Source organism: Ptychodera flava, chromosome 22 (assembly GCF_041260155.1).
Source record: "Ptychodera flava strain L36383 chromosome 22, AS_Pfla_20210202, whole genome shotgun sequence".
NCBI lineage: Eukaryota > Metazoa > Hemichordata > Enteropneusta > Ptychoderidae > Ptychodera > Ptychodera flava.
In genome coordinates this window covers 28,570,787-28,583,431 of record NC_091949.1, presented here as the reverse complement: position 1 = coordinate 28,583,431, position 12,645 = coordinate 28,570,787, and the positions used below count along the sequence as shown (strand labels likewise).

The 12,645-nt window shown below is 38.2% G+C and overlaps 2 protein-coding genes across 2 annotated transcripts; one reads left to right on the top strand and one right to left on the bottom strand.

The window, feature by feature from the left end:
• Positions 1-548: 548 nt before the first annotated feature.
• Positions 549-4,576, bottom strand: LOC139123121 (uncharacterized). The gene has a single exon (XM_070689134.1). The coding sequence runs from the start codon at positions 4,500-4,502 to the stop codon at positions 3,867-3,869; it is 636 nt and encodes a 211-aa protein (XP_070545235.1). The 5' UTR covers positions 4,503-4,576; the 3' UTR covers positions 549-3,866.
• A 6,380-nt stretch (positions 4,577-10,956) lies between these two features.
• Positions 10,957-11,592, top strand: LOC139122323 (uncharacterized). Its single transcript, XM_070687718.1, has one exon. It carries the CDS (start codon positions 10,957-10,959, stop codon positions 11,590-11,592), a length of 636 nt encoding a protein of 211 aa, XP_070543819.1.
• The last annotated feature ends 1,053 nt before the right edge of the window (positions 11,593-12,645 follow it).

The following is a 12,645-nucleotide window of genomic DNA, read 5'->3' as shown; positions in this document are numbered from 1 at the left end:
ATAAAAGGAAAAAAACACAAAAGACGTCCTCGTTCAAACAAAAATCAAATGCAAGGTAACGAATACGTGATTTTACGGTTGTTTTCTTTCTTTTTTTTGCTGCCGTGTTTCCTTAGCTTTAAAAAGTTTAGGGTCGGCAGGCAAAAAATAGGGTAGGTCGGGTTATCGAAACAGCACATTTTTTTCCTTTGGGCTGATTCACCTCAGCTCTTCAATCAATTTTCGAACATGCTGAAACAGTATTGTTGGGTTTTTAGATTCTTCCCTAGATTTGTTTCGAGTCAATGGTTTGTAAAATGTTTGAGTGGGGTGAGCGCGATGATTTTTATGTAGTAGACGGACTACTTTATGAGCTGATAACGAGTTATTTGGTCAGGGCGATGAGCCCCCACGTTAGTGATCGGCAGAACAAATTAATGAAGGGGAATATAGAGGGCAATTAACAGATATGGACTGTTTTCTTTGAAATACTATACAGAGATAGCTAGGGTAAAGTAATAAGCACACACTAGAAGGTAAGGCTTGTATAATGAAAAAAGTTTAATACATGACATTTATTAATCATATTCATAACTTTTAGACGAATATTTCTTGCAACACCCTGTGCTATTACCTGGTCATGAGGCTTATAGCGCCCGTTACTACCCCGAGGGGTAGTGCGTTAGCAGAAACACAGCTAGTGTTATTCCCCGAGACCCTAGGTCGAGGGGTATACCGATGTGTTTCTCGTAACACACGGCCTCGAGGGGTAATGAACGGGCGCAATAGCCTTCATATAAACCAGGTTAGGCCAAGAAAAATAAAAAAGTTTGTTTTTCATCCTAGGCATATTTCAAAAATGATGCGGCGACGCCGTTTTTTTCTCTCATTTTTTTGTTCTACAATCAACAAGAACGGAAAAACACATGAAAACAACAAAGGAATGCACGCCGCAGAGATAAATGCACAACAGTGTTGCTTTAATATTTTTGTATAGCATCAGTTCTGCGGTTTGACTTTTAGTGCAACGATGCAAGGTTTTGACAGCTTAATATAACAGTTACATATGTGTAACAGTTCGGAATGGAATGTTAGTATCAATTATTTTGCTTACGGTTCTGTTTTATACAGCACTGTATTATCCACTATTGTTGCATATTATTTTTTTCATTTTATTTCCTTAGGAGCAGAAAAAAGGTTGACGTTGAGGGTCTGAATTGACTCGCCCGAGGTGAAAAACAAACTTTTTTTTCTTGGTCTTATAGGTGTTTTATAACACGCCACAGCTCATATTGTATTGTGTTATGCACCGCAAGAATTCATCCTGACAAGTTTACTTGGCGATTTCTCCACAACGTTAATAGAAGCACCACTTTCTTCAAAAATATTCTAAGCATACAAACCTACATCCATGGTTGCACTTGAATCGTTTTCGTCAATGAGCTGTTTAAGTTTCAACGCTGTTGGAATAGAAAATCTTGATGTTTTATAGGGAGGCTCGTCGCTTATCCCGGGCCTTCACCATCCGCTTTTGTTTCAAAGCTGCAGGCGACACTACGATCACGTGACCGGGCACTCTTCCAAATTTAAAACTCTTTCCTTAGAGCAATATTCTTTCAAAAATCCTAATTCGATCAACAACTATTTCCCAAGGGATACAGTCTTTAAAAATAGCTTCTAACGCAACTTTTGTCAATTCTGTGGAGACTTTAAGTATCCATTTTCCAGTCACATGAGTATCTGGCGAATCGCAACACGGAATGAGCATGTGGCGTGTTATACATAATTCTATCAACTACTTGAACTATGGTTGGTTATTCGAAATTGAAATGGACAACAGTTGTAATGTACAGGTTTACCTTCATTTATAGTTTAGTTTATAATTGTACAGAGAGCACGATTATTGTTTGTCAAGAAACGTATTACAGTCATTTTTTAAAAACATGTTGATGCACAGATATTGCAAGTTTTGTAAGGGGAAATGTTTAATAGTTTACCCCTAGACCATCATGGAAGTAAATCAATATTTTTGCTAGAATCGCATTTGTTGTTTACATTAATTTCTGTGATCTGAAACACCGTATTTGAAACACCCTTTTAATAATCAAGAACATTTATATCAACTGTCAAACAATTAAAAAGCAGAAACTTGGCTTGTTTTGAATTATTAAAAAATTATTCATAGTTTTCTCATAGACTATACCACATACAATGAATCAACATTTCCGATGAAAATCCAAAATCAAATTTCTTGTACAGACATGCACTTGTAACAATTCTATTCTAATAAAGTACACTTACATCAATTGTCAAACGTCTATAAATGCACAGATATTGCTATTTTTATTTCGGAAAAAAGTTCATACTTTTCTCATAGACGACCGTGTATAAGTGGATCAACATTTTCGGTGAATTCAAAATCACATTTCTTGCAAGTTGTACGCATATGCACTTTCAAATACCCCAATTGTAATCAAGTACATTAACATTAATTCTTAAATATCTTTGCAAAGACATTGCTAACTTCGTATGGAAAATAATCACTCATAGACTGCCAAATTGAAATCCAAAAAACAAATTTCTTGTACATCCATGCACTGCTTACCTCCTTCTTCAAACAAAGTATATTTTCTTCAAGTATCAAACATCTGTAAATGTACAAATGTAGCTTGTTTCGTAGGGTAAAATGGTTGATAGCTATAGGTTAAGCCTTCACACCCGGAAGACAAAATGCATGATTGTTTGCAGTAGACGAAAAGAAGCCCGAACGGTAACTACCCGTGACAACCAACTCAGAGCTCAGCCTGGATAATCAGCAGAGTGATCAAGTTGAAAGCCTTGATTATCCAGGTGTTCATATAGATAAAAACTTGAATTTGAGATGCACCTGGATTAATAGAGTACTCTCTGTGCTCAAGAGGATAGCTCCAATGGTACCTCTACATAATATTTGAATTACCTTATCCAACACACTAGTTCTTCCCTACCTTGACTTTTGTAACACTGTGTGGTCTCATTGTAGTGAGGGCAATATTTTGCGACTACAGCGGCTGCAAAACCGTGGTATGCGTATCATATTGAAATGTCACTATGGAACACACAGTGTAGATATGTTTCAAAGGTTGAAGTGGATGTCAGTGAAACAGATATTTTACTTACGCGTTTTGATGTATAAGATTAATAATAATTTAACTCCTCCCTATCTTAATATGTCTGGACCACTAGAATAGATCAAATCCATAATTACAGAACTGGGGCAAGTGATGGAGAAGATTTTTACCACTGTGACTGCCATAGAAATTCCTTGAAATACATTGCAGTCAATATTTGGAATAGGATTTCTACTTACATAAGAGAGCTGGAATCTCTGAACAGTTTTAAACGGGCATGTGCCCGACATGTTTTTGATGTTATGTAATATTGTATTGTATTAGCTTTTACTTATTGTACCGCGGGTTTTTTTCTCAGCCTTGTATTGTTCGTCTTTTTTGTCAATTCCCGGGTATCTTATTTTATGTTTTGATTTAGACGTATTTTCAGAGATTTTTTGGCTCCATGATAAACAGCTACTACCGTTCTCTTTTGAAAGCTGATTGGATTCCAATAAAGAATAAAAATAAGAATAAGAACAGTTTGCCCAATAGAATCCCGTGCAATACAAGTTGATATTTTTGGGTGAAAAACTATATCAACCTCATCATGCCTTCTTTAATGGTTGCGCACAAAATGGTGACCCGCCCCAAAGGCATACATGAAATTTCATTACCCTTCAAAAATACTTGCGAGAAAAATAGCGATCGACCCCCCCCCCCCAAAAAAAAAGAAACCAAAACACCAGCCTTCCCCTGTTATTTCTGTCCCGTTCCTAAAAACCAGTATTTAAAACGTTACTCTTTCAAAAATAGTTTTATCGTGTCGACCAAACCGGGAAATGTATGCAACAGCTCTCGAGTACCAACTTCCATGTCTCGGTAGTCGAACCCCGGGGCAACTGCTTCTCCCTGTAGAGCCCAGTCACCGTCAACCAACATCAGAGCTTCCCAGTTGCCGCCTTTGGTAACAATCTGTAGTCGATCACCGGCTTCAATATTACCCCCGAGGCGAACAGTTTGTAACAGGCCGACGTCATCGATTGTGAACACCTTCATGGAACCTCCTCCGTGGAAATACCTGATGATGTCTGACCTGTTCTTGTGCCAGTAACAGATTGGGGACTGCTTTGTCAACAGGTAGACTATAGAAGTACAAATGTTCCGCTGACATGTGTTAGTAACCACGCTATCGTTATTTGCCAAATCGAGAGAAGATTTCTTTACCGCGTCTGTACTGCTCCAAGAAGTGTTTAATTTCAGAGGCGATCGGAACGTCTCCGCATAATATCCTCCTTCTACGTGTTGCTGTAACTGTAATCTTTTAATCAGCTGCTTCATCTCAAGTTGTTTCTCGTTCTCGATTGCCTTCCGAATCAAAGAATCATCTTCAAGTTGACCGATTGACGATCTGCCTGCGTTGGGAGTTGACATGATTTTTGTGCTTGTTTGGAGACGCTAAACACAACTACGGTGGTTGGAGGGACTGTGTGATACAACAAACCGCTCAGTAAGACCACAAGCGGACCAGACGTAATTAAGATTTTTGAGTTTTTCTCACTGTTTTCTCTATCTGTTCCCCTCCTTTACTTCATGCTCTGAATGATCAGAGTAAATAAATAAATGATTATATAACCTAACCTAGCCTCCTGACTCTTTATTTATTTTACACCCCATTACAAGGACGTTTATCTCTTATATACACATCTTGTAATTAATTAGTCAATAGAACTAATTATGTTAATCCGTGGACTTATCAGGAATTTTATGGTTGTCAACATTGCGAAAGATAGATATTGACCAACCCATAAAATCCCTGATAAGTTCAAGGATTAGCATAATTAGTTGTGTTGGCTAATTAATTACAAGATGTACATATGAGATATAAACGGTGTACAATTAATGAAGAGTCAAAAGGCTAGGTTAGGTTATATAATCATCAATTTTATTTAGTCAGAGCATGAAGAAAAGGAGAGGAACTGATACAGAAAACAGTGAGAAAAACTCGATAATATAAATGACGTCTGGTCTGCCTGTGGTAAGATAAGGTCTATTTTTGCACATCCATGGATAAGGGCAACTTGAAAGAAAGAACCCTTACGTAATCTCGCAACGGGCCGTTTTTAGCCGCTATTAGAAGTTATACTACTCTTTGTCTCGTGCCCATTGTTTGAACTCGACTGCTTAGTTTCCATAGCGGACAGTTTATCAAAGAAGCATACTAATTTATAATCATGCATTCGAGTTAATGGGTACTGTTTTAAACAAAAGAAGTGTACAGATAACTTGTAAACGGGTACTCTTTTAGACAAAGAAACTGTACTCTGCTGGTAAACCAATACAACAGAAAAGTCCTCAAATGGTTAACCGATACAATAGAAAAAAATTACATAGTCATTATGGTAACAGCTGAGTTTACTTACATATGAAAAATGCACATAAAGAAACACATGTGACGAAAGTATTTTCCGACTACAAAATTTTACAATATTTCAAAATTTTACTTCAAATTTCACATCACCTTTCACGATATTCATTGTGACAAACGAGTCGGCTGATTTAGCGTCAATCTTGATGGTAGATTGTTCATCGTTTGAGTCTGGTGCTTTACTAATAGTGGCAGTGCTTGATCGTACGTCTTTCAGTTCAGCAATTTAATACCCTCGCTGGACGATGTATCGGTATACTAAGATTTCATCAACTTCGGTTTGGGAGGCTGCAAGGCATCCGACACAAGTTTTATTAGATCATCACTGGTCCGTTTGTAGTTTCGTATTGCCAAGCTCATATGGCCTGTCCGTTCAGTGATCAGTTGCTCGTCCACTTGGAATCACCCCATTTCGTAGCTTTACGAGTAGCTTTCGGAATACGTTCTTGTTGGTATTTGTGGACCGTTCTATATTCAACTGGATGCGGAAAGCGAAATTCTTTCTGGATATTCGTTAGTTTGAAATCTTCAGCGTCGCCCACATCTATCTGTGACAAACAATATTCTAAATCCCACTCACTTTCCGGCAAGTTAGATTCAGAAACATGGACTGCCATCGTACTGGTGACACAAACGCTCAACACAAAGAAATTAAACGTGCGGTGCTAGGTCTGCCGACAAGAAACAGGGATGAAATCGAACCATGAGTGCACGTGGTCAGGTAAAAATCCTCGGCGCTGCGCGCCTCGGACTTTTACCAGACTGAGACCCCAAAAGTGTCCGCTATTCCTAGTAAACCTCCTCGTACTCGTACTATAACTACCATTTTTTAGCTAGCCATTAGCTGGCTACCAGCTAACAAGTGGTGACTTCTGAGAAGGGCTGGCTCTTCAGCTATTCAAGCTATTAGCCGTTTTTAGCCGATATTAGCCGTTTACAGGTGACATGAAATAAATCTGTGTTTGCAAAGATTCCATCGAAAAATATTTATAGAGCTCAGTCCGATACAAATTATATAATCTTTGCAAGGTCCGCTTCATTGCGGATGGCAATAGATCGTGTTCCTTGTTCTTGTCTGACATACATTGTGCCATTTTTATTTTACACACAAAGAACTTGTGATCACAGAATAAAAGTGCGAAAGTGAAGTTCTCTAATTGAATGGAGGTCAAACCCCGTCCGCCGTAAACGAATGAATTTCGCTTTTGGAACTTGTGCGACAATCTGGGACGGTCCCTTAATACCTGCAATAACCATCAAGAGTTCTGATAGTTTAAATGCTTATGATACATAGGAGGTGATTACGGCAAACAATATCTGATGTTGCATTATTGTCATTTGGTAATCCACTCCATTGCTTATCTGTAGACATTGGTAGTTGTTCTTGATATCATGCTTTCCTAAACAAAATATATTCTATTTACACATTTGAGTCCAGAGTTTCATCTTGGCCTCAAATATGAATCCCCCATTTGGCCATACTTCCTGTGATAAGACCTCTGTAGAATATCTCATTTAAAGTGTTCGCCGTTTCCCTCGCGATTATTCTTGAATTAAAACAGCGTTAACTAAAAGATAAAAAGTGTTATAACGGCTGGAGAGACCAATATTCTAAGTTGCGTATCATTTTCATCATAATCGGACGTAATCATCATTTAAATGGTGGCCAGTCGACTAGGTGAACTCACAGAGGACATACACATGTAAATTTATGGTCTTAGTTTTCTTCGGCTGTTCTCATTTTCAATTTTTAAAGGTCGGCCGCGTGCGGACATTCTGAACGCAACAGCGCCCTCTTTAGTCTGGAAGATGCAGTGCACTCTAACTTTGACAGCAATCACATGATGTTATTATCACCGAGTAAGATACAAATAGCATGCATACAAGATGCACAAGAAGTAACCTTGGTGAGGTTGGCCTCTATATTTTTAGAGTATTTCCTCATCGATATTAACAACATTTTAAAAATTGTCAGAAACACTTCATGTAAAGCTATATAGAAACTGATGTTTCTAAAAGTATTTTGCAGCCAAATTTTTTCAATAACAGTTTGATGTTTACACTATAAGTACACTACATGACCATATATTGTATGAAAGCCCATTTTTAATCGTAATTTATTTTTCATTCATTTGCGTTTTCTCCTTCGTTTCAAAAACCGCCCAGCTGTCCTGAAAAGCCCCCTGCAGCGTTATAAAGTCTGCATTCGTAATTTTGGACACTGTTAAAATGCAAGTTTTGGTAAGCTTAAATTGTAATGATCATCGCGGAATTCGGAAAAATTTTTTCCATGTGAATCATAATTGCCACCAAAAGTGTTTACACCGATAGTATACTAAGGCAATACATTTACTTTGTATACAACATAGCTGACGTGCAATGAAGGAACGGTGACATACTGATATCGTAAGTTTGCTGCCATAAGTAAGTTTCACCCAGAAAATAACAATTTGAACTTGTATAGCTTAGAAATATTCAGTTGGGTTTGACCTTTCTTGACTTCAGTCTTTCCGGATAAAAAAAACAAACTTGAGTGTAAAACTTTAAATGAGTGATATGAAGAGTGAGTTATAAATTACCCAATTTCTATCGCTAGAGATTGAATCGTGGTGTATGTCATTGGGGTACGTGATGGTAAACGATTACTTAACGGCAAAATCGATGGGCCATGTACAGTCACACGCAGGCGAACAGACTCTAGTGTGAAACATTTTATGTCAAAATTGGACTGACAAATGTTTGTTGTTCTCATTCGTCTCGGGTCGACTTGGGGTCGGGTTTTTCGGTATGCAGGTTTTCTGCCATCCATACTCGTTGCCGTCTATACCTTGTTTGACCTTTGCAACAAGCATATGCATATCGCACAATCGTTATGCAAATAAATGATCGTATTCACTCTGTACTCTGTCCTCGACACGGCTCAGGGAAAGAAAAGACGTTTACAAGTTCCATTTCACATTACATCCGTAATACGACCAACGGGCGAACTGGCAAATAAGTTGAACAATGACTTGACAAATTGCTGAGGGCTAACAAAGTGTATGACCAGTAGAAATGATTGCGGGAGTGTTGATGGCAGGAGTACAGACGGCAAGTATGCTTGCCATCTATACTCCATTGTCATCTTTACTCCATTGCCATCAATAACCATTAACTTGATGGGAGATTGTTCAAGTTGTTAAATGTGCACTAATGTTGCGGTGGTCGAGAAAATACTTGAGTGCCTCAATGGAAGTATAGAGGGCGTGAAAAAATAACGATGGGTACCTGTAAACTTAAAGTCTTTAAAGATCTTGGTGGCATTGGACGTGAAAAAAGTGGGGAGTGTATTCACGATACCAGCAAAATATTGTCGGGAAAATGTTTAGATGAGTTCGTTAGGACATGAAAATGCAGAGGCAATGGGGCGGCAAGGACTACCTGTTTTATGAATTTTTGGTAATAAATAAAAACGAGATGTGCGTGTCTGTGGGACGGTGAGGGATTTTGCACTATCAGGCAGGAGGTTGCCTGATAGTACCTTTAACAACATCGTTGTTTTTATTAGTAATGTATCTGTTTCTAGCTTTAAACTACAGAACGTGAATCGTGAAATTTGGCATGTTGCCCGTGGCGCTTGAAGTAAGCTTACCCGTCAAGGTGCTCGACATTCATGATGGCGTTCAATAGTATTGACGTTCTACTAATATTTTAAATGGCTATGTTGCTTATCGACATATTATCAAGCATATTTTATTTAATTTCTCTATTTTTCTGTCTCCTTCTTTCTCAGTTCATTTGGCTATTTCAACGTTTCGTGACATCATTCATTATAACTATAGTCGTTCGAAGCTGGCAATCAGAACGTCCCTCGTGTCTACCCAAAAGCTGATGAACGAACGAAATCGTGAAGAAGGTCGTTCGGTGTTGCTGACCTCGTATTATTTGTTTGCATACGTGTCAGACTTCTCATGGTCGTCCGAGTTCAGTACGAATTTGACCTTCCAATACTTAGGGAGCGCGTCATTTTTTGTAACTGCAGGGGGGGGGGGGGGGGCGGAGTCGGAAGAATTCGAGGGGTCACTCTAAAAATGACGATCAGTAAGGAGGTTACTCAAAATATAAGACAGAGAACGTGGTGTTACGCAAACATTTTCATTCGTCGAGATGGTTCCAAGTATCATCAAAGGACGTTATTATAACCACAGGGGACCCGGAAATCTGGTTGTTGTTGTTGTTGTTGTTGTTGTTGTTGTTGTTGTTTGTATTTTGTCTACGTTTATATTTATCGTGTTGTTGTTTTTGACAATACAATTCAACGAATATAACTATTGTGTTGTGTTGTTTCAATAGTAATGAAGATGTCATAAGAAACACAACGACATTATTATTATTTGACCCAATCACGGCCCCGGACCGTGACCCGATGCAACTCTCTCCCAACGTACTCTCTTCACATAATCATGATGAGGGGAGTGTACGTTGAGAGAGAGTTGCAGTCTCTATCACTGCTATGGCAACCATTGTAAAAATGATGCAGTACTGAATAAGTCTCAAATATGTTTCTTCAGTGAGCAACCCCCGCACACTAGAAAGTACTGAATAAGTCTTTATCAATGTTACAGAAATTACTGAATACCCCTCCACCCACAAACACATGCACAAGAAAGTATGCTGAATCAGTCTCTATCACTTCTACTGCAGTTAGCAAAACAAGATATAGAATAGGTCTGTCTCAGGCGGCTTTTGCTTCTATAAACATTAGCGCCGCCATCAGCGTCACCAAGATCACTTCTGCTGCCAATGTATGTGCTGTAACCTACATTCTGTTCATCACATCAATCCTCCTTCTCTCCTTCCCTTACTTCTCTTCCTTCTCTTGCTTCTCCAAGCTCTTTTCATCATCATCATCATCATCATCATCATCATCATCATCATCATCATCATCATCATCATTTGAAACCTTAAAAACCCCAGTTTGTTAAGTGCCGAAACAATGATTTTCCCTCCCTTTTTAGTGATTTATTTTTTTACATCTCGTTTATCTAAAGTGCCAAAACTTATGTACAAAAATTGTCGGCAATATGCTGGCTTATTTCACGTACATGATGTATTGACCAGTTGCGTCGGCAAATTATCACCTCTACTGGGAATGTGGAAAGATTATCAGGTTCATAATTTAAAAGCAAATTATTTGATGTAGGGAGGGGGCACTGAAGGACAAGGTGGTTTGTCAGTGTGTTTCAGACTCACAGTTTTTTGGAAAGCATCAGCCCTCCCCATGCTAATTATGTATAGGCCCTGTATCTTCAAAGCAGGACTGATGATACAAGGTCATACACAGGTCATTGAACCACTCTTTTAAAGGGTAGGCATTTGGCCGAGCGGTTATGACTGTGACATTGCCTTTGATAGAACCACTTTCGCTGCCACGCAATCATCGGTAAGTTGTATCGAGCGTCTCTTACAAGCACAAGGAGCATGTCAATTCTCAACTCAGGAAGATTGTCAGTCAGTCAACGTGAACATAATTCTTTGATTTGGAAGGCAATCGAGGATGATGAACAACTTGAGGTGAAGCAAATGATTGAGACATTACAGTTACAGCCACACATGGAAGGAGGATATTATGCGGAGACGTTCCGATCGCCTCTGAAATTAAACACTTCTTGGAGCAGTACAGACGCGGTAAAGAAATCTTCTCTCGATTTGGCAAATAACGATAGCGTGGTTACCAACACATGTCAGCGGAACGTTTGTACTTCTATAGTCTATCTGTTGACAAAGCAGTACCCAATTTGTTACTGGCACAAGAACAGGTCAGATATCATCAGGTATTTCCACGGAGGAGGTTCAGTGAAGGTGATCACAATCGATGACGTCGGCCTGTTACAAACTGTTCGCCTCGGGGGAAACATTGAAGCAGGTGATAGACTACAGATTGTCACCAAAGGCGGCAACTGGGAAGCTCTGATGTTGGTTGACGGTGACTGGGCTCTACAGGGAGAAGCAGTTGCCCCGGGGTTCGACTACCTAGACATGAAACTGGGTACTCGAGAGCTGTTGTATAAATTTCCCGATTTAACCGACACGATAGAATTATTTTTGAAAGAGTAATGTTTTTAGATGCGAGTTTTAAGGACTAGGCAGAAATTACAGGAGAAAGGCCTTTCGCGCAAGTCATGAAATTTTACGCATGCCTTCGGGGGATGGCCACCATTTTTAGCGCAACTATATAAGAAGGCAAGAAGTGGCTCATATAGTTCATCTTAATCCAAAATATCAAATCATAACACATGGGAGTCCATATAGCAAACTATTAACAATCTTCTCCAAGCGAAACAAGATATCTCTGTACATTTACATATAAGTTTGATGATTAATGAAAATGTACTTTGCTTGAAGTGACAGGGAGAAAGTGCGTGCGTGTACAGAAAATTTGAGTTTAGGATTTCAACAAAAATGTTGAATCACTACACATGCCAGTCTATGAGAAAACTATGAATATTTCACATACAAAATTAGCAATGTCTGTGCATTTATAGAAGTTTAACATTTTATATAAATGTACTTATTATAATTGTGATTACAATTGGATTTTCACTGATTGTCTTTGAGACAACTAACATTTTTTCCAATAGAAAATTAGACATATCTATGCATTTCTAGAATTTTGACAATTGATTTACTTGATTAGAATAGGGTGGTTACAAGGATATATGTGCACAAGAAATTTGATTTTTGAATTTCACTGAAAATGTTGATTTATTATTATATATAGTAGTCTATGAGGAAACTATGAATAACTTTTTAACGATACAAAAGTAGCCAAGTCTGCGCTTTTTTAATAGTTTGACAATTGACATAAATGTGAATGTTTAGTATAGGGTGTTTGAAATTGCAAATGCAAACAACAAATATGTTTGAATTTCACATAAAAATGTTGATTTACTTCTCATGTAGTCTAAGGGTAAACTTTTAAACATTTTCACCTACAAACGTGCAATATGTATGTATTTCTATGTACGTGTTGTTAAATAAATATCAACTTGTAGGCTGTATTAAGTTTCTTGACAAACAGTGTTCTGTGTATATTAATAAGCAAAATAATAAATGAATGAGGTAAACACTACAGCTATTGTCCTTTAATTTTGAATAGCCAATTACAAT